This window comes from Arachis hypogaea, chromosome 16 (genome assembly GCF_003086295.3).
Source record: "Arachis hypogaea cultivar Tifrunner chromosome 16, arahy.Tifrunner.gnm2.J5K5, whole genome shotgun sequence".
Classification (NCBI taxonomy): domain Eukaryota; kingdom Viridiplantae; phylum Streptophyta; class Magnoliopsida; order Fabales; family Fabaceae; genus Arachis; species Arachis hypogaea.
This window is the reverse complement of record NC_092051.1, coordinates 122,505,403-122,528,840: the sequence shown is the minus strand read 5'-3', so window position 1 is coordinate 122,528,840 and position 23,438 is coordinate 122,505,403. Positions and strand designations below refer to the sequence as shown.

Below are 23,438 nucleotides of genomic sequence, written 5' to 3'. Positions count from 1 at the left end.
AGAAGTGAAAATAGGAAAAGAATAAGAAAATTGAGTGAGAAAAAAATGAAAAATATTTTATTTAACATAACAAACAATGTATTTCTTTCATTTCCATCTAAGAACTCCATCGATCTCCTCTTCTGCATTTTTGTAGCTGCATCCTCAGCTGCAAAACCACTTTCAAATATTAAATAGAACTCTGTAGACTTAGTGATTTTTTTCTTTGTTCTCATCATTGACACTAATTTTTATATATATCTAACAACACCTAATTAAATATTCAGGGGACAAAAAGACAAGACTTATTAAATACACCCCATTTCCCACTACCATTCAACAGAATCTTCTTGAGTAGCTTCATCATCTTCATCCATGGAATCAATATCATCATGCTTTTGATCCTCCTCCTCATCACCATGAATATTGAGGCAGAAGCATACATGTTGCATTAGAAAATAGCTACACCGTCAATCAATATTTCACACTAAAAAAAATCTACCATTCAACCCTTATATACATTATCCTATTGAGACTAGCCATGTCACCCATGATGAATATTAGCAATCACATAAAAACCCCACCGAAGCATAAGCCTTTTTCTGGCACCCATTGAAAGAGAATCAGGCATAGAAGGACACTCATCTTTTCCAATTCTATATAATGCCTGCATCTGTTGTCAGAGGAAATCAAAAGTTGAGAGACTAATAAAAATCTATAGCAAAAAAATGCAGTTATGCAACTAATCAGTTAATGGAAAATATTCATGTTATTATATATCTATAGCAATCATCAATATCTCCCAACAAAATATAGTAGTTATTTACAACATAAGATCTGGAGCTCAGAATTTTGATCAATAGGCATAAGCATGAACTGTTCAATTACTAATAAGAGGCCAAAACAAACTTTATAGGAATAGATTAAATAGGAACTAAAATCAAAACTGAAAATATGAAAATTGCTTCAGACAAAAAAGAAGAGGCAAAGACTGATTATATTATAACTCTTTAATGAAAGGGAAATAATATGACATACACTTTCAAACTCTAAATATGGAAGTTTGCCTGTTAACATTTTCAGTACAGTGCATTCCAAACTCCACATATCAGCTAGAAGCCCATAACCTTGGTTCTTTCTTTTCACAGCCTGCATATTTCAGCCTCATATTCAATAATGATGTTATCAAGAAACTATAAAGCTATAAATCAATGTAGAAATTTTGGTAAGCTTAAGGTAAAGTTTTAGTTTCAAATCCATAAGGATTTTTCCTCTTCAAACATAAGAGGAAAGTAAGAATTTAATACAACAATAGACACTCATCCAAAAGAAGATGACCCATAGCTAAGTTATCCAAAAAACTTCTTGGGAGTGTAAAATTATGCCTTTCTATACGGATAAGAGACTGTATGAACAAAAAATCTGCTACTCTTCCAACATGCATAGTTTCATTGCTTAAGCTTCTCAAATAAGAAAAGTAAGCATTCATGTAAAATGCAAGCAGCTCTCGATAACTATCTGACAAATATATTTCTTCTGCGTTTGGTCCACAGCTGAAGAAAAATGGAAATTCAACCTAGAGCTGTTCATCCAGCAATTAAGCAAACTAATTGAAGAATCAAGAGAGTTCAAACCTCAGGAACCATCCACAATAATGTCCCCCTGCATGATTTAATGTTGTTCAATTTGGTTGCCTGAATTAATAAAGCAGTATAAGAAAATTAATATGTAAAGCAACTGAATCAACTGAAATTGAAATAACAAAGAAACAAAATAACAAACTAAACAGTGAAGTATAAACTGAGGAAGATTTTCACCTTTGCCAATTCAAAATCAGCAAGCTTTACAGATTCCATTGCATCCACCAAATTAGGGCTTTTCCTCTAAACCCTAGGGGCAATTTTGACCTAGGTTTTGAAATGCAGAGCAATTCAAAGTTGGACCAACACCAGATTTTGACGAAGAAGGGGGTGTTTGTGTTTCTTGCTTGGCTTGAGTGAGAGAGACCGAGTTTGACGAAGAAGTGCGATTGGAGTGAATAGGATTGGAGGGCTCAAGAACGACGACGGCGCAATGGACGGTGATAATGTCCCCCTCCTTGCGGCGGATAAGCTAGTGTTTTTTTTGGGGGAAGAGAGCTTCGTTTGAGAGAGTGAGAGTTGAGAGGAGTTGAAATGAACATGGGTTTTGGATAGTTGAGGAACGATAACGGCGTGATGGACAGCGACAGTGTCTTCCTCTATCCAGCAGCGATGAAGGCTACTGTTAGGGTTTTTTGGGGGGAAAAGAGCTTCATTTGAGAGGGTGAGAATTGAGAGAAGAAGGAGGTTGCTAGAGGTCTCGCTTTCCCATTTTTCTTTTAATACAAAACGCAAAACGACATTGGTTCTTCCAGTTTGTCAATGCCAATAATTTTTGTAAAATTTTTATTAAGAATAATTATATAAATTAATAATTCTATGAATTAAATAAATTATTAATTTATTATTGTCTAACCAAGATTTATTTGACAATTATTTCATCTAAAAAACATAAGCACGAATATTGGAAGAATATAGAAAATTTCGTTAATATAGTTAAAAAAAAATATAAGCACTATAAGTGATTCTCTACGCAAAAATATTAAGTTCAAGGAGGTTGCTAATTATCACTATCTAAATCAGCCGTCGGTTCGGTATACATGTCGCCATTATCTGAACCATTAGCTTTATTTTCTATAACGTTGTTGTCAATGTCCTTTTGCCAAGGACATGTTGTCTTCTTATGTCATTCCATTTGACAAATACTACAACATTGTCGCTTCTTCTTAGATGATTGTCCTGAGCCTATATCGGTTTGATGCACATACGGATTGCTACTTTTAGCTACACCTGACTAAGGCTGATTAGTGCCTTCGTCTACAACCTTGTAAGATGAGTACAACCCCATAATAATGTCACGTGTCTCTTCAAATCTCTCTGGGAATTTAGCAGCAACAGCAGCCAATTGTTTAGAAAACTCCATCAAGGCACTTTGACGACTAATAACAACAGCATCCCTTACGGGTGTGCATGGCCCGGCCCGGCCCCGAACACTTTAGGGGCTAATTTGGTGTGATTTTATCGGGTCTAGGGCCGGATAATGGTCTAAAAAATAGACCCGGTCATTATTCGGGTCGGGTCCGGGCCATGCCTCGGGTCACCCAAACTCGGCCCGGTGGCCCGATCATCATACACAATTAATATTTTGTGTCATTAGTAATGGATGATGGCTATTCTTATGTGGAATTTAAGTATTGTAAACCTTAATATTTTATGTTATTAGTTATTATAAAACTATAAGTTAATGTTTTATGTTTAAAATGCATAAGATTTTAGACTAATGCATAATATTGTGTTATTTATATTGATTTAAATATTTGGTGTTATTAGACAATATTAGTATTGATTATAGTTATACTTTAATTTTAGAGAAGAGTTGGTTCTTGTTATATGTTTCTAAGTGAATTTTACCATGTCAAATAATGGTTGGAGTCTTGAAAATTTAGATATTTTCACATGCTAGCTTATAAGAAGGTATCAAGGTAATATAATGTTAACGGCCCGGTTTTCACCCTGTATAATCGTGGCCCGAAAGTGTATAGGTTTCATCGGGTCTAGGGCCAGGTTCGGGTCTAATAAATAGACCCGTTATATATTTTGGGTCGGGTCTGGGTCACATCAAACCCAGTTTCACCCGGCCCATGCATACTCCTAGCATCCCTGGTGACCACACTTGCATCATTGAGTACTGATTTCACCTTCTTTGTCCATCAATCAAACACTAATGATCGGTGAATCACACAAATGTCTCTGTGAACTAGAAATTTCACAATATGTTCGCAAGGAATTCCAAATGACTTCATTCTTAAACAAGAACACATGAAAATCATTTCTTCTTGACGAAATTCAAGGGTCCACAAAAAATCGGGCCTCCCATGCTTATACACAATGTACTTCGAGCAATTATCATTATTCTCTATGTTTAGCACCTGCATTGATCCAGCTCTAGAAAGAAATGGCCGAAACAATAGAAATGTCTCATGAGTGTATGCCTCAGCAGCAAATCTCTCTAGCAGCTCTATACAGGTCTGCATGACGGGCACCCCAGGTGTAGATTCATAATTAGCATTAAATTCTTTAAAGCGCAAGTGTGCAACACACCTTTGAAAATGCTCTACAAAACTTGTCAAATCATACCGCGACCCCACATACCTTACCACAACTGAGTGTAGACCTTCACATCTTGAGGTAGTTCTAAAGCCAGCAAAAAACTTACCTGTTATATATGCAGTAGCCTACATATGCTTCTCTTTATACATGTTGTTCACCCACGGCTTATCCTCAAGGCCAAATTTTTCAACAAGCTAAACCCACTTACGCTTAAACACGGGAATCTCGTAGTCTCCCAACATGATTTTCCTGAATTTAGATGTAAACGATGGATTTCCAACATTGCTAGTCGCATTTCGAATAAGGTACCAAGTGCATAATCTATGTCTGACTTCGGGAAATACATCTCTTATCGCATTACTAATCGCCATGGCCCCATAAATTATTATTGAGGTTGGGGTCTTACCCTTCATTACAAACATGAGCTGACGAAGGAGCCAAATATATGTATCAGTAGTTTCGTCCACAATTAGGGCAGCAGCAAAAACAATTGTTTGGTTGTGGTGGTTAACCTCGCTGAATATGACTAATGGACAACTATACTTGTTCTTTTTATACGTAGCATCAAAAGCAATAACGTCCCCAAAGAGTTGGTAGTCTAGTTGGCTAATCCCATCAGACCAGAACAAGTTACGTAACAAATCTCTTGAATCATAACATGCATTGAAATATAATTGTGGATCCTTCAACTGCATATCCTCCAACTTCTTCAACACCTGTGCTGCATCACCAGGAACTTGACGCCTTTGCCGAGCAATTTCATTGTACATATCTCTGGGACCATAGCCGACAAATTTATACCCGCCTGCTTGACTAGCTGGAAGACCAAATATCTGTGAAGTGCTAATCCCGGACTTTAGCATGTTCATCATTTGCATAATATCTGCCTCTGAAATTTTTCTGTGGGCAGGCAACATAGCACTGAATTGTGTATCCAATAGATCATAGTTGTGTTCGTTAGAGAAATAAAAGATATGCCACCTTCGAGTTTCAGGTACAAATTTAACATCCATTCGGGCTTCATATCCAGTTCTTATTTCCAATCTAGGCTCTTTCTTCCTTTTTTTCATCGTGTAATACTTCTCCTCCCTAAATCCTTGTCTATGACATACAAACTTTTGTTTGTAAATCTCACCAATACTATTCTTGAAAGTCTTACTTTTCCTTGCACTAAAACCCTTCTACTTTGAGTTCTTCAGATAAAAATGAAATGCAAGCTGCAAAGTAGAAAAGTGATATTTACCAATTTCTTCTACACAATTTTCACTGAAATTCAAAGTTGTAATGTCTTGGAAGGAGTCAACCACATAAGCAGCTTCAAGGGTATCTTCTGACGGATCAGATTCAGAAAAATACGCTCCCTCAGTAAATTCATCTCTGAAATCTTGGTCGAATTCATTCTGTTCATCCATCATATCTTGGTCACAAACTAGCTCTTCTTGTTGAGAAATTTATTCCTTTTCTACCAACCCTAACCTCCATTCTCTTCTATAAAAAGGATGCAAGTAACCATAACCTCTCACAGTAGTTCTTCATTCATTTTTTGTGTATGTTCTTCGTTCTAATTTTTTTTTCATCAAAATCTTTCAGATCTGTTTCAATCACTGCCAAGGTAAAAAATTTAATTTTTTATTATTTTTAGTACTCTCTTTCATATTTTGATTTTTATGTTTTTTATTGTATTTTTTATTTATATGATAAATATTTTTTATATTATTTTTTTAGTATTTTGATGTTATTTTTTAGTGTTCTGTTTTATTTTTATTGTATTTTTTTATTCATATGACAACTATTGTTGATATAAATTTTTATTTTTATTAATTTTTATGATATTTTTATTTTTTTATATAATTTTTTTCTATCCTTTATTGTATTATATTTGTGTTGTGTATAATTTATTTTATTTTATTTTATTCATATGAATTTTATTTACTTCTTATTGTAATTTTTTTGTTCATATGATACATGTTGTTGGTTGTAATTATTATATACTGTGTTTGTATGAATTATTTTTTATTTTTTATTTATTTTTATTGTACTTCTTACCGTGTATTCCAAAATGATATAAATAAAAGAGTAATAACGGTACTAAAAAGATTATAGAACATTTTCTTTTTATTTGACATTATAGAACGTATAGTACGTACTTTCTTTCATATTTTTATTTTTTGTTATATTTATTTTATTTATATGATAAATATTTTTTATATTAATTTTTTTAGTGTTATGCTTTTTCATGTATATTATTATTTCTTATTTTTTTTTCTTTTATGTTTAATATTTAGAGTGTCTTTTTTATTTTTATTTGGCTTTGTTCATTTTTATTTGGCTTTGTTCATTTTTATTTTTTACTTATTTTTATCATTAACCTTTTTTATATTTTTTCAGTGTTCTAATCTCTCAAGTATGTTATTCATTTTGTTGGTATTCTTATTATTTCTTATTCATATGAATTTTATTTTTTCTCTTTTTTATGCACCGTGGTTAATCTCATACGAAGTTTATTTTATTTTTCTTATTTGATATAGTTCACATAATTTTTTTTATCTTTTATTGTATTTTTTTATTCATATGATATATATTGTTGATTTTTTATGTACATGAGTTCTCTTTTTATATTTTTCATTATACTTTATTTTTGTTTTGGTTGAAATTTTTTATTTTTTATTTGGCTATGTAAACTTTATAATTATAATTCTCATATACTATGTTTTATTGTAACTTTTTTATAATATAGATTGATTGATCTCATTAAAAAAGATAAATTAAATAAAAAATTATTCATAAGTAATAATAAAATCATAAAGGTTGGATTTAAAAAAGTCTTATAAGAATAAAATTATTGAAAGTGTTAGAATAAGAGTACGGTATAAAAGTAATATTAAATTAATATTCTCACGTTATTACTTAAAATTTAAGAAAAAATGTAACATATTTGATTATATATATATAATTCATATTTTATTTTGTAATAGAATAATGAGTAACAATGAATCTCTAAAGACAAAAGCAGCATGAGACATGGAGACCACTAAATAATTTATCCAAGCATGCTTGGATCAAGTTGCTAAATGCAACGTAATGAAACCACTCTTACAAAAAAAGGTTGGAAGGATACTTTATCTCAATTTAACGAAAAAACCAGTAAACAATATGATAAGACTCAATTAAAAAATAAGTGGAACAATCTTAAGAAGGAATGGTCAGTATGGTACAATCTGTTTGGCAAAGAAACAGGTTTAGGATGGGATTATACTAAACACACTGTTGATGCACCAAATGAATGGTAGGAGAGAAAATAATTGGTACGTAGTAACTTATTATTAAAGCCAAAATTTTAACTTTAATTTTGGTAATAAATCTTGTGTTGATTAGTTGTACACATGCAGGAAAATCCCTTATATGAAAAATTTAGAAATAAAGGACTTCCTTTTAAAGATGAGTTAACTATATTATTTAAGGATGTTATGGTCGATGGCAAATCTGCTTGGACTCCCTCATCTGGTATGTTACCTAGAAGTATAGAAGCAGATGGTGATGGATATCGACCATACTTTGAGAAAGGTCATGCTGATATAGAAGAATATTTTGGAGATAGTGAAGAAGGTATAGGTGCTAGTGTAGGAGTTAGTACTGAATTTCAACACATAAATCTTAGCTCTTCTCAAAAAGAAGAAAAATTTTAAAGTACCTGCTTCAAAGCAAATTGCAGATGCAATAAGTAGAATTGCTCGTGCATCTAATCATGCTCAACTATTGTATCCATATTTCTAGTACCTGGTGCATCTATTGGGGATGTAATGACTGAGATTTAAAAGATAAAAATGATCACTAGTGATCTCAATTTCCATAGTCGTTGTTATCAATTAATGATGTTTAAACCTGCTAGATAAATGTTTGTATCCTTAAAAGGATATGAGCAAAATTGTTGGACTGGCTCAAACATGCAGCATATAATCCATTACCATTCATGCAAAACTAATTTTGGGTTAAGTTCGATTTTGGTCCCAACGTAGAGGTCGAAAATCGGAATCGTCCTTAACTTTTTTTTGCTACAAAATGGTCCCCAAAGTTTCAGTTTGTTTTAAAACCATCCTTCGGACCGAAATGGCCCTATCCCTTCTTCCCCAAAATCATGAAAGCACCAACAGAAACACAAGCATAAGCACCACCACCACCACACCCACCACCACCCACCACCTACCACCATCACCATCATCATCATCATCATCATCATCATGGAATCATAAGAACTCAGAACCAGAACCACCACCACCACCCTCCACCCACTGCCACTCAATCACCATCTGCATCACACCAACCAAAACTTAGAAAATTAACATCATCATCGTCATCCTCATCAGAACCGAACCCAGAACTCAGATCCAGAACTCAAACTCAGACAAACAAGTACTCAACTCAGAAAATCATCATCATCATCAAGAACCTAGAATCAGCAAAAATAATACTCCAAATTCAAATTTCAACAACAACAATGTTCCACAACAAATTTCACAAAAAATTCAGAAATTTCACAAAAAATCCAATTCACAGAATTCACAGAAGAAGAAGAAGAAGCGGCAGGCGGTGGGCGGCGGTGGGGTCAGTGGTAAGAAGAAGAAGAAGAAGAAGAAGAAGAAGAAGAAGAAGAAGAAGAAGAAGAAGAAGAAGAAGAAGAAGAAGAAGAAGAAGAAGAAGCGGCGGGTATGGCGGTGGTGAAGCAGGGGAGGCTGCGGCGGACGGTGGTGCAGCGGGTATGGCGGAAGAAGAAGAAGAAGAAGAAGAAGAAGAAGAAGAAGAGGCGGCGGGCGGTGGTGCGGCGGGTATGGCGGAAGAAGAAGAAGAAAAAGAAGAAGAGGCGGCGGCGGCGGGTGGACAGTGGCGGTGCGACGGTGAGTTCGTCCCCATTCTCTCCCCCCTCCTCCCTCCCCCCCTTGTCGCGCCCCAACCCCCCCTTTCTTTCTCTCCCCACCCCCGCTTCTCTGTACCCTTTCTTTCCTTTTTTTTATTTGTTTTTTATTTATTTTATTTTATTTTATAATTTTTTTAATGAGGGGTAATTTGGTAATAAAAAAATTGGTAAAAAGGACGGTTTTAAAACAAACTGAAACTTTGGGGACTATTTTGTAGCAAAAAAAAAGTTAGGGACGATTCCGATTTTCGACCTCTACGTTGGGGACCAAAATCGAACTTAACCCACTAATTTTTTTGTGACTTTCATGCAAAACTAATTAAGTTATTATTGTACTCCATTTTAATTTGGCCATGATTTTTTTGTTACGCTAGGATAAGACAACAGAAAAAATTTGTGTGTTGCTTATGTATCATTTTATAATATATTGCTTGTGGTACTTAATTATTATTCTTATTATATACAATTTATTTCTTAGTTTGGTATTGTTATGTTCATAAGAATTTATTTATATTTCTATGTAGGACTTAATTTTTGTTAATTAAGTTAGAATGAACATGGAGTATTTGTTTGAAGAATATGAAAAAGAATAACATGAAGAATCAAAATTACTTTCTATTATAGAAGAAGATACAGATGATATTGAAAATATTTTTGCATTGATTGGTCAATATGCAGTCAATTATCTATGCAAAAAACCATGCAGAACTAGTGAATAAATAGGTTATTTATGGGTGCAAGAAATTTTATGTGGTCATAACATTCGTTGTTATGAAATGTTTCAGATGGAAAAACATATATTTTTTTTAATTTTGTGATGAATTAGTTGAACAAGGATTAAAATGTACAAGGCAAATGGGAGTTCAGGAAATGGTTGCAATGTTCTTAAATACAGTTGGTCATGGAGTGAGTAATAGGATGATACAAGAAAGATTTCAACATTCTGGAGAGACCATAAGTAGACATTTTCATGAGGTATTGGTTGCTTACTTGAGATTATCTATTAAATATATTAAGCCATCCGATCCTAGGTTTCAAAATGTTCATAGCAAAATAAAAAACGACCAACGATATTGGCCATTTTTTAAAAATGCTATAGGAGCAATTGATGGTACTCATATCCCATGTGTAGTTAGCCCAAGTGATCAACCCAAATTTATTGGAAGAAAAGGATATCTAACATAAAATATAATGACTGTATGTGATTGAGACATGTGCTTTATTTTTGCTTTACCTGGATGGAAAGGCATTGCGCATGATGCTCGTGTATTTGACAATGCTATTACAACTCCTACTATGAATTTTTCGCATCCACCTCCAGGTTAATTTTTATCATTTTCTTACAAATAAGCTATATTTACTTGGTTATCATGTAACTAATTTTATTGTTTATTAGATAAATATTATTTGGTAGATGCCGGTTATCCAACACCGAAAGGATATATTGGTCCATATAAATGTGAGCGCTATCATCTTGTAGATTTTAGGCGTTCTTCTAGATTTACAAATCATAATGAAGTGTTTAATTATTATTACTCAAGTTTAAGATGCACAATAGAAAGGACTTTTGGAGTGTGGAAAAATAGATTTGCTATCTTGTGACACATGCCCAAGTTCAAAATTGAAATTTAAGTGCAACTAGTGTGTGCAACAATGGCTATTCATAATTTTATTAGAAGACATTCTGAAACAGATACTGAATTTAATCAATATGAACATGCAAACATTCTTGATGGAGAAGATAATAATTATGTTGGTGAAAGCTCAGATCAAACTTTAATCATTAGCTCTTCTGCAGAAATGGACCGTATTCGAGACTCGATTAGAGATCAAATTATTAATCACATGCAGTAGAAATAATAAAGTTCTTATATACTAATTTTGTATAAAATATTATTTTTTATGTATTTTATTAGTGTTTTTATTATTAAAATATATTTTGACAACTTTTATATGTTATGTTAATTTAGTAAGTAAATATTAATTTTATTATGAAATGAATTAATAAGATCTATTCAAATATCTAAAGTAAAATGATAGGATAATATAAAAAATTATTTAAATTGATGTCTCTTTTAGTAATTTTTCATCTAAAAAGTGATTTTGAGTAGCATAATCCAAACAATATTTATTTTACTATAATCCATTTTGATATAAAGATTGCCAAACATAAATAACGTTAACACAAACTTACTTTTCATCAAAATCAAGTTTGCAAAATCAATTTTATTAATCCAAACACACACTAAGTCTTTCAATCTTTAAATTTAGGAAAAACATGAATTTGCATCAAATTATGATAAGGCTATGACAAAAACTGTTTGGAATAGGACAATACTTAACCACTATCATGATATTTTGAAAAGAGCAAGAGAAAGAGCTTTTAAGGAGGCAAACTCAACTAGTATTGTTGACATTAAGGGTCATGGACCTAAAGCAATGAACGTTGATGTTTGGAATAGCTTAGTTGATCACTGATTAGATTCAAAGTGGAAAAACAAATTTGTGGCTGGTCAAAAAAAAATAGGGCTGCTATGCCTACTCATAAACTACACACTGTAGGGTCTATTAGTTTTGGTGAACACAAGAGAAGAAAGGTATAAAGAAAGATATTTTCTATCTCAAATGATTTATGATAGTATATTAAATATTATTACAGGAAGCTAGGTTGAAGCGTCGTGTGTCTTTCCTTGAAGTATATGATGATGTTCATAAGAAAAAAAAAGTGGAGAATATGTTTTTGAAGTATCTAAGAAAATTATTGTAAGTGTCTTTAATTTTGTAGTATAATTTACTTTCAGTTTTCTTAATAATATGTCCTTATTTTTCTGCTGTAGGACTTATATGGAGAGGCAATATCACAAAAATATGGAGAAGATTTATTAGATCAACTTAAAGTTGATCCTGACGTGTGGACAGAAGTTGCAGGAACCAACAAGAAAGGACAAGTTCATGGGTTAGGCCACAGTCTAGATATTGGTATTTGTGATCATAGAGATGTGCAATTACTAGAAGATACAGGTGTTTCTACAGTCAAACCTATCTCACAAGTGGACATCACTGAAGCTATTAAAGAAGCATTGCCTAGTGCTATAAATGCAGTGTTATCTAGTGTTGTAAATGAAGTTATACAGAGTAATCTACTATCTCTCCTTTCTAAGATTCCAAGATTCCCCAAAGAAAAGGACCATTAGAGTGATTTTGTTGGCAATAATATTGATTAGGTGGCTTATGTTAATGCATTTTGTTAGGCTTAGCTTATTTAGGTAGTTTATTTGTTTGATAGATAATTGATTGGGCAATTTGTTTCATTTTCGGGTTTTATAGAAGTTATTGTTACTTTTATTGGTAGTTTACTTAGTTGATAATAATTATTTGGATTGATTTTTATAGTTACTGATATTGTTAGATTTAGCTTGTTTTGGTATTTTATTTGTGAAGTGCCTACGTTGAAGATGTTACATTAGAGTTTCATTTTAATAAATATGTTGGGTTTTATTTTTTTTAAATATGTATAATTTTGATGAACTAATTTTATTTGTATGCATTATAATCTTAGTTCAATCACTAAAATAAAAAAATAATATGATGTTTATTTTAGTATAGTGACAAAATTAGAATCCTAACTAATATTCTAGAAAAATTAGCGACATACTTGCTGTTGATGATGGTGACAAATTAAAGACTCTATTGCGACTGAAATATTTGTGAGATACCTATAGATTTGTTACCTATTTAAAAGGAATTTGCGATGACATTTTGCGATAGTATTGCAACTAATTGACTACATATTATTTTCTAGCAAATTAGCGACTATTTTATAGCTCTATTTTCTCATTTCGAATAGCTTTAGTTTAGTGACAACATTCCTACAAATTTAATTAAGGATTTTCAAAGATTAGCTATAGATTTACTACAAAATGTTACAGATTTGCGATCATATTAGCGAAGAACTTGCGACGAGTTAGGTTCGGAAAAATTCCTCACTAAATTAGTGTCAACTAAGCATTCTATTTCATCTACGAAGTTGGCTTCCATTTAGCAACGAGTCTGCTACGATAGAGTTTGTCGCTAATTAGCGACTACCGTTTAGTTTATTTCTTCTATGGAATTAGCTTTTACTATAGTAATGGATTTGCGGTATCTATTCGGTAGCTAAAAAACTTTCCGATGAATTAGCGACTGTTGTGTTTGCCTCACTGATCTGCGACTTGTAATTAGCGAGGAAAGTATTAGTTTCTAGGCGGCAGCTAATCCATCACAAATTATGTTTTGCGTCAGATTAGCGATGATTTTATGACTCTTTTTGTGGTAGCTAATCGGCCATATTCTTGTAGTGGTGTTATTCAGACCAACAGTAACCCGATCTTATAGAGGTCGGACATAACAACATGAATTCATCTTTGCTTATTTAATTAGGCAATCAACCTCTACTATCACTCTTATTTATCTAGAAAGGGTATTTCAACAATCTCCCTACCAAAAAGGAGTAACCAACCCACCATCAAAGGAGGGAGTACTCAAAAGGTAGTTATTTGATTCTATATCTACACTTATAAATACCCTTGACACCCTTAGTTATTTACCACCTAGATCGGTCACGTGCTTCGATGATTTGGCAAGAAGCTTCCTTACTCGATTTTCCATCCAAAAGGATAAGGTCAAGCATTCGCCAAGCCTACTAGGAGTAAAGCAAGAAGTTGGAAAATCTCTACGAGTTTATATGAAAAGATTCAACAAAGCATGTTTGGAGATTCAGAACCTACCTACCAAAGCGGTCATCATGGGACTAGTCAATGGTCTCAGAGAAGGACCTTTGTCCCAATTCATATCAAAGAAGCACCCAACCTCTTTGTATGAGGTGCAAGAGCGAGTCGAGAAATACATCAATATGAAAGAAATAACTAGTTTAAGGAAACCTGCTCCGAGACAATACAATCAATATCCAGCTCGAGACAAAGAGAAAGAATCAAAGAAAATGGAAGAATATAGCTTGGAAAAAATTCAAAGGTATCGCAAATACTCTCCGTTGCCAGTGTCTCTTGTTGACGTCTACAGAGAGATCTATCATCCAGAAACGATTCCACTTCCCAAGCCAATCAAAAACAAGAAAGGTGGAAATCGGTCAGACTACTACAAATACCACAAAATCTACACTAATTTCACTAATGATTGCTACAATTTAAAAAATGTGTTTGAAAAATTTGTTAGGAAAGGTCGGTTGGACAGGTATTTAACAGACAGGTCGGATGATAAAGGCAAGAGGAAAAGAGATGAAGAAAATAGGTTTCGCTGAGATCGACCACCACGATCTCCTGAGAGGCACATCCATATAATTGTTGAAGGATTCGCAGGTGGATGAGTAACTAAATCCTCCCTCAAGAGATATTTGAAAGAAGTCTACCAGGTCAGTGAGGAAGCTGAGACGCCCGATCTACCTGTCATCACCTTCACGAAAGAGAATGTCCAAGGGGTAGCACCTAGACATGATGACCCTGTTGTAATCACAATGATACTTGCAAATGGAAACCTTCACAGAATTCTGGTAGATCAAGGAAGCTCAGCATACATCCTGTTCAAACCAGCTTTTAATAAGTTGGACCTAGAGGAAAAAAATTTGAGAGCATACCCAGATACCCTCTTTGGTCTGGGAGTTACTTTGATTCGACCTTTAGGGTTTATTTGTCTTTACACCACCTTTGGAAAGGGCCCAAAATAAAAAACCTTGAGCATAGACTACATATCGGTCGACGTAGCATTAACTTACAACGCCCTAATAGGTCGGACTACACTAAATCGACTTGCTGCAGTAGTTTTGACCCTTTACTTATGTATGAAGTTCCCTATTCTTGAAGGGATAGCCATTGTAAGGGGGGGGGGGGACCAAAAACTGGCAAGAAGATGCTACAATGAAAGTCTAAACCTATGATGGCATATGAAAGGAAAATAAGTCAACACCATAGAACTCGGAAGTGTCAAAGTTCATGAGGAATTGAGACCCCAACCTAAAAGAAAGATTGAGGAGGTCCAAAATGGGGACGAGATCAAAAAAATAACTAATGTAGGGGCTAACTTGGAAGAATAGCTAAAACAATACTTCATTAAGCTCCTACGGAAAACTCCAACTTCTTTGTCTGGAAAGCTTCTGACATGTCAGGGATCCACTCTGACCTCATGAGTCACAAACTTTCTGTTTACTCGGGCTCATGACCTGTCCAAAAGAAATGACGAAAGCTTAGCCCTGAAAGGGCAGAAATCGTAGAAGAGCAATTCTGAGCACTTTTGGAAGCCAAATTCATAAGGGAGGTAAAACACTCGTTATGGCTTGCTAACGTGGTACTCGTAAAGAAATAGAACGGAAAGTGGAGGATGTGTATCGACTATACTGACCTCAACAAAGCCTGTCCCAAGGATCCTTATCCCCTCCCCAGTATCAATGCTCTAGTAGATTTGGCTTTGGGTTATAAGTACTTGTCCTTTATGGATGCATATTCGGGATTGTATAAGCTAGATCAGGAAAAGACCTCTTTTCTTACTCTCAAAGCAAACTATTGTTATGTGGTAATGCCATTTGGGTTGAAAAAAGTTGAAGCCACATATCAACGATTAATGAACAATGTATTTTTCTCTCACCTCAGAAAGATGATGGAAGTCTATGTAGACGATATGCTTGTCAAAATAAGAGAAGAAACTAATCTGTTGTTCGACCTGACAGAGGTGTTTGACACAATAAGGCAGCACATGGTAGATTAAATCCCACAAAGTGCACCTTTGCAGTAGAAGCAAGGAAGTTCTTGGGATTCATACTCACTCAAAGAGGTATTGAAGCCAACCCAGACAAATGTAGGGCCATCATAGAAATAAAAAGTCTGACCTGTTTAATAGAGGTCCAACAGCTAAATGGCAGGATGACAGCCCTGTCCAGATTCTTGGTTGAGTCGAATTTGAAATTCCTACCTTTATTTTCCATCCTCAAAAAGGGACATCAATTTCAGTAGAATCAAGAATGTGAGCAAGCCTTTCAAGACTTCAAAAAATTCTTGAGACAACCATTTATTCCAGAAGACTCCGACCTTACTTCTAAGCCTATACCAACCGAGTTCAAACTAACCAACTTATGAAGCACATCCTCTAAAAGACGGATATTGGAGGTCGGCTGCTACAATAGACTATAGAATTATATGAGTTGGACCTTAAGTATGAAGCTCGTAAGGCCATCAAATGTCAATACGTGGCTAACTTCTTAGCCAAATACACCATCGAACAACAAGGAAGCACTACAACTTGGAATCTGTATGTGGATAGATCATCAAATAAAGCTGGTAGTAGTGCAGGAATCATTCTTGAGAATGAGGAAAGAACTGGGTAGAGATTTAGTTAAAATTTTCCAACCTCTAATAATCAAGCCGAGTATGAAGCCATGCTTGCTAGCTTAAGGCTAGACAAAGAGGTCGGAGCATCAAAGGTCACAGTGTTTAAGGACTCCCAAGTAATAACCTCTCAGATAAATGGGATTACTAAGCCAAAGATCCTAACATGAAGATGTACTTAGAAAAAAATTAGAACAAATCGGATTCCAGGAAACAAAAATCTGCTTCAGAAAACTTTCCACACGCTATTAGTGGCCAAAGAAGTCGACAAGTTAGACACTCTGACAATCTTTAAACTAAACTTGGGTTGGATGACTTCTATTATCGAATATCTTAAATTCAATATTATCCTTAAAGAAGAAAGGGAAGCAAAAAGACTCATAAGGGAAGCACAAAACTATAAGCTGGTCCACAACGTCCTCTATAGAAGAAGAATATCTACACCCTTATTGAAGTGCGTCCCGACCTCCAAGACTAAAGAGGTCCTAGAAGAAGTCCATAGTGGCATCTGTCGAAATTACCTAGGAGCACGATCACTAGCTAAGAAGGTATTATGAGCTGGCTTCTTTTGGCCGACCTTGCAAAGGAAAGCGGCCGACTTTGTCAAAAAGTGTCCGCCCTGCCAAATGCACGCCAATTTCCATGTGGTACTACCAGAAGAACTCATCAGTGTCACCTCACCATGACCTTTTGCAAAATAGGATTTGGACTTACTCGAACCATTTCCTCAAGCACTCGAGTAGGTAAAATACCACATAGTTGGGATTAACTATTTCACTAAGTGGATTGAGACAGAACCTTTGGCAACCATAACGGCCCAAAGAAGTCGGAGATTCCTCTACAAGAACATTGTCACCCGGTTTGGAGTCCTGTATTCCATCACTACGAACAATGGTACTCAATTCACTTACTCGACCTTCAGAAACTTGGTGGCAAGCTTCAAGGTTAAACACCAATTCACATTGGTAGAGAACCTTGAGGCTAATGGACAAGCAGAAGCTGCGAATAAAGTCATATTGGCAGAGCTCAAAAGAAGACTACAAGATACAAAAGGAGCATGGGCCGAGAAACTCTCCTAAGTTCTATCGGCATCTCGGACAACTCTCCACTCTACAATGGGCGAATCTCCATTCCGACTTTCTTATGGCATAGAAATTATGATTCCTATTGAAGTAAACGAAGAAAGCCCAAGAGTAAGGTTTTACAGCGAAGTGGAAAATATCCAAGATAAAAAGGAAGAGCTCGACCTCCTTTCAGAAATTCAAGAGCAAGTTTAGGTAAGGGAGGAAGCATTAAAACAAATGATGTCCACAAGGTACAACAAGAAAGTCATTAGAAGAAGCTTCGCCATGAACGACCTCATACTGACCAGGAATGACATCGGAATGTAAAGGTTGGGCGAAGGAAAGTTGGCTGCAAATTGGAAAGGACCTTATAAGATCATTGAAGTCTTGGGAAAAGGTTACTACAAAGTGTCCAACTTACAAGGGAACGAGCTCCCTAAGTCGTAGCATGCATGCAACATGAAGAGATACTACAGCTAGAAAGTGAACCTTGCTCCCTAGTGTACTCTTTTTCCTGACTTGATGGTTTTTTCTAAAGAAGGGCTTTTCTAAAGGGGATTTTAACGAGACATCATAGCAAGGACTATGAGTTAAAGATAGAAAAATTTTTAGTAGTAAAAGAGCACCTGTACATCATTTTTCATTAATGATAATTCGTCATTTATCTCATTTTCTATAATTGATTGTTCTACTACATGTACCAATTTAAGCTTGATAAAGCGCAAAAATGATTGCCCGACCTAGATGGTCAGTAAGATAAAGTGACAAGGTCCAAATCAGTGTAAGAAGTTATATAAGCAGATCATGGTCCAATCTCATTAAGCTACTTGTACAAAAACAAGTTAGCAAAAGAGGTAAGCCTAAAATGAATTGCAAAAGTAACTTGATAATAAATAAGACCGACCTATTAAGGTCGGTACATATCCCAATAATGAGAATGCAAATTATTATCTAACCTTATAACATTTTGATGAAAATGTTATGAAAAGGAGGGTAATCTAAACAAGATATATAAAATACCTTGTATTACTGATTCTTAAAAGAGGATATGATCCTCAAATGGTAAAAAGTTTGTTAAGTGATATTTGAAAAATCATGAAGAAATAAACAAAACGTCAATTACCAAACGCAGATCAGAAAACTATAAACACTTATAAATTAAAATCAAAATAAGCGTGAACAAGTTTTTAAGAGCCCAAATAGGGGCTTTAACACCCTACCACACAAAGTTTTACGCTTAAGTTGTAAATCAAAGGTGGCAACAGAAAAGCCGCATACAGAAACAACAGAGATATACATATATAAGGTTTACAATAAGATACATAATACATACTATTCTCAACTTGCGAAGAAAATGTCGGATATTACAAGACCAAAACTATACAAATTAACATCATGCTTCTCCAAAATAAAACCTTCTAAGAGGAATATACAATACAGTTTTCAAAATGGATTATAAATACTGTTCCGAGGGTTACCTGAAACTGTAGGTCGATCTCGGACGAGATCTTCTGTACTGGTCGGAGATGACGGGTCCGGCTGGTGGGTGGCGGCCGGAGCTGTCGTGTTCGACTTGTTGGACTGGCTGCACTTCTGATCCTTCATCACCGGAGGGTGGAAGGTACCTGCAAGAGACTCTGATGCTTAAGTTAGCATGGGTATTAAACAGGTTTTAGTAGAATCAGAGTATGAGTTATACCTGGGTGCTCCAGTGTATTTATAGTAGTTTTAGAATGACCTTTCTGGAGATAAGATAGTTATCTTATCTTATCTTATCTTATCTTATCTTTGAATGAGGCCATCTTATCTTCTGGGGAACTGCCTTTATCTTTCTAGGCTTTAGCTGCCTTTAGATTGGGCTGTGTTCCTTCGTTTGGGCCTACTTGGGCCTCTGTGGTGTTTTGTCCGAACTCTTTGTGAAGAGGTCGGTCATTGGCCGAGCTCTTTGAAAAGAGGTAAGATAGTCTGACCTGAAGAGGTTGGTCGGCTTGTCGCTAAACATCCCGGGTCGGACAGCTTGACCCAGGATATGAACAGTGCCCCTGCTTGAGTTCGATCTTTCCGTGAGATTGTGCTTTTCAGAGCTTCGATCTCTTTGGAAGTCGTGCTCAAGCATCTGTCTGGCTTGTTTCTTCATTGCTTTGCAATCTTTTGCAGATTTTCTAGAGGTTTGGTACTTCACAGTCCGTCCTCTTTTGAGTAGTAGTGTGGGTTTTCTACCTTTGCCTTCTGGATCACGCCTTGCTTTTGTGTTGACAACCCTCTGCTTTGGCGTAGTTATCCTTGCGGCTTGATATCCGGGCTTTTAGTGACTTGTCCAATGACTTTTTAGTGTTCTTTATATTGAACCTTTTTAGTCTCAGATGATGTACGTAGCCCTGTTTGAGATTGTGCCTTCTTTGAGTGGAGTTGTATCCCTTTTAGCTAAGCACATTTGAGCCTTAAGTTGTTTCTCAACCTTTTGGCTTGTTCTTTTTTGAGATCGTACTTGCGCCTCTTCTTAGCTAACGTCGACCTATACGACTTTGCCCCTGCTTGAGTTTGGACCTTTCCGCGAGATCGTGCTTTCGGAGCTTCGATCTCTTTGAGGAAGTCGTGCTCAAGCATCCTGACTTTGGTCGATCTTGAGTAGTTTCTCCTTTGTGCGAGTCTGATATTTTGATGTCCGACCTCTTTTTGTTTTGTCCACTTTCTGCTTGGTCGAGGTGGTCCTTTTGGGGCTAACTTGTCTGACAACTTTTTAGTGTTCTTTGGTAGAACCTTTTTAGTTAGTTTGAACAATTTCGATAGCCTTGTAGTGGAGCCGCGGCTTTTTGGGCAAAGCTATGTCCCTTTTAGCGCACGCTTTTCGTTGGTTCGACTTCTCTTGTCGATCCTTCTTTAGCTTTCATTGGTCCGACTTCTCTTGTCGGTCCAAGCTGTAGTTTTCGTTGGTCCGACTTCTTCTCGTCGGTCCAAGCTGTAGCTTTAATTGGCTCGGGCTGACTTCTTCATGTCGGCCTCTTTTAAGTTATTTCTTAGTAATCCATTTTATTTGGACCTTTGTCAGATCTCTTTTATGGATTACTTTTTATAACTTTTGTCGGGCCGACTTCATTATGTCGGGCTCTTCTAAGTTACTTTTGTAATCCTCTTTCTTGGACCTTGCTCAGGTCTCTTTTAGGGATTACTTTTGTAACTTTATGTTTTGGGCCGACTTAATCATGTCGGGCCCTTCTAAGTTATTTTTGTAATCCTCTTTCTTGGACCTTGTTCAGGTCTCTTTTAGGATTACTTTTATAACTTTTTGGTTTTGGGCCGACTTCTTCATGTCGATCCCTTCTAAGTTAAAGTAATCCTCTTTTATAGGGTTGGCCAGACCTCTTCCCAAGGTTTACTTATAACTTGGGTTGAATTGGTCCGACTTCTTAACGTCGGCCAGTCTTTAAGTTATTATTTTAGCAATCCATTAAGACCTCGTCAGGTCCTTTCTCCGGATCACTTTCGATAACTTCTTGCATTATTCTATTTTCATCTTTGCCGATTTGTAGAAATTGGGTTTGATCCCCGTTTGGTCGACCTTTTGATGAATTTGGTTTTTATCTTTGTTGGTCTTTGATCTGTAGCTTTATAATCAGGCGATGAATTCTGCTTTCACTTTTTTGCCGACCTTGTCGAAATCGGGCGATGAATTCTGGTTTCATCTTTGCCGACTTTTATCGTGATCAGGCGGTGAATTTGGTTTTCACCCCGCTGACCTTGTCGTGATCCGACAGTGAAATTTTGTGTTTCAGATTAATGCGTCTTAGTATAGAAGTGAATTTTGTTTTCACTTTGTCGACCTTTGTCGAAATCAAACTATGAATTCGGTTTTCATCGTTGTCGGGCGGTGAAGTTGGTTTTCACCTTGCCGACTTGTCGCTTTGTAATCGGACAATGAATTTGGTTTTCATCTTGCCGACTTTGTCGTGATCGGGCGGTGAATTTGGTGTTCACCTTGCCGACCTGCCGTAGTCGGGCGTCTTGGTAGGAAACTTTTTAGGGAATCTGCAATCTTTTAAACAATAAAATGAAGATAAGAGTGTGTACATGTTAGTACTTACCTTTCTAGGTCGGGCAATCTTTTTGGATCTCGGCCTGGCGCCCTTTTTAGATTGCAGGCATGCAATGACCTTGGTAGCTCTCGCCCCTCGAGTTCGGACAGTCTGTAGTAGCCCTTCTCAAGTACTTCTATGACTCGGTAGGGTCCTTTCCAGTTTTCTGCCAGCTTTCCTTCTCCAGGTCGAGTTGTTCCGATATCATTTCGGATTAGGATGAGATTGTTGTTGCTAGATTACCTTCCGATTGTATCTTGAGGCCATTTGACGTTTTAACGCTTCCTCCCTAATCCGATCTCTTTCTCGGACTTCTGGAAGTAGGTCGAGTTCTTCCCTTTGGATTTGGGAGTTGACCTCTTCATTGTAGAGGATCATTCTGGGGGATCCTTCTTCGATCTCTATTGAGATCATTGCCTCAATTCCGTAAGTTAATCAGAAAGGTGATTCCTTCGTGGTGAAGTGTGGAGTTGTCCGATATGCCTAGAGGACTTGTGGGAGCTCGTCTGGTGGGGCTATAGGGAAGTTGGCATGCTTTTGATGTAAATCTTTGACTTTGTATTTGGGTTTTTTCTCTGAAGAACTTTGGTTCTTTTTGCAAAAAGTTTGCATCTTTAATCGTTTGTTGTGACTTTTCTTTTGTCGTTCGCCTTTGAGAAGAATGTGTGCTTTGCTTAGGGTTTGGTTGCTGTTCCTGTTTCTTTTCATTGTTGCCTGACTCCTTTTGTACAAAAGTTCTAGCTTTTGTTTTGACCTTTTGTTTGAGAGGTGTTCGGACTGTTTGGGTATAGATTGTTGACTTCTTTTCTCTGTGTTCTTGCCTTATTGTTGCCTCCAAAGGGTGCCCCTGGACTTTCGTGTGAGTCCTAGGGTTTTCCTTTTACTGCCACGTCTGTCACTTGATGTTCTGCTATTATTGTCCGAGTTATTTCCTTATTTGCCCGAGTTGTTTGGTAGTAATCCCATAGTCAACCTATGTCTTTGAGATGTCTACTAAGATCCCGGACAGCATGTCTGATTAGCTGGATTTCATAGTTTTAATGCGTGTTACTGTGGCTGACCCTGAGTACATCCCTTATACCGCCTTCGAGATTGACTCGTTGTGGTCTTGTAAAGTAGCCTGGATGAGGCTTTTGTTATTGCCCCCTGGTTTGGTGTTGGCTAGTTTTGAAAATGCATCAGCTCGGACATTCTGCTCCCGAGGTATGTGTCGGACCTCATATCCCCGAATTGTCCGAGCTGTTGGTGCTGGCTGGTTTTAAAAGTGCATCAGCTCGGGCATTCTATGTATCAGACTTCATTTTCCCTGATTTGTCTGAGTTGTTGGTGCTGGCTGGTTTTGAAAATGCATCATCTCGGGCATTCTATGTGTCGGACTTCATTTTCCCCGATTTGTCCGAGCTGTTTTCTATTTTTGTCCAGGGTCCCCCGAATTGTCCGAGATGTTCTCTGGTTTTGTCCAGGGTCCCCCAAATTATCCGAGCTGTCCTCTGTAGGATTCTTCCAGCTAAGTTTGTTTTCTGTAGGATGCCTTTTATGGGCTGGTTGGTCCGAACTCTGATAGTGTGAGCTTGAAAGTATGGTGGAGTCGTTGAGAGGTGAGTACGAGGGTGTAGGCGAACTTTTTCTATCTTTTTATAGTTTAGTTCGGCCCCTTGTAGAGCTTTGCTGATGAAGTAGATGGGTTGTTGCCCACTTTCGTCTTCTCTGACTAGTGCTGAGGCTATTGCCCGACTTCCCACTGCGAGGTATAATATGAGTTCTTCACTTTCCCGGGGTCTAGTGAGAATGGGTGGTTGCCCCAAGAATTTTTGAAATCTCGGAAGGCTTGTTCGCATTCCGTTGTCCTT

At 36.2% G+C, this 23,438-nt stretch overlaps 1 protein-coding gene across 1 annotated transcript; it reads right to left on the bottom strand.

Moving 5' to 3' along the window:
• Positions 1-308: 308 nt before the first annotated feature.
• Positions 309-5,239, bottom strand: LOC112757456 (protein FAR1-RELATED SEQUENCE 5-like). Its single transcript, XM_025806039.1, has 6 exons — positions 4,378-5,239; positions 3,989-4,275; positions 1,614-1,673; positions 1,018-1,128; positions 528-652; positions 309-441 (listed from the first exon to the last, which is right to left on the bottom strand). Exons 1-6 carry the CDS (start codon positions 5,237-5,239, stop codon positions 309-311), a joined length of 1,578 nt encoding a protein of 525 aa, XP_025661824.1.
• Between the last annotated feature and the right edge of the window lie 18,199 nt (positions 5,240-23,438).

Coding starts and splice junctions, on each gene's coding strand:
- LOC112757456 (XM_025806039.1), bottom strand. CDS start 5,239: ATGAAAAAAAGGAAGAAAGAGCCTAGATTGGAAATAAGAACTGGATAT. Junction 1,674..3,988: donor CTAGAGCTGGATCAATGCAG/GTGCTAAACATA, acceptor TTATTAATTCAG/GCAACCAAATTGAACAACAT. Junction 1,129..1,613: donor TATTGTGGATGGTTCCTGAG/GTTTGAACTCTC, acceptor TGAAATATGCAG/GCTGTGAAAAGAAAGAACCA.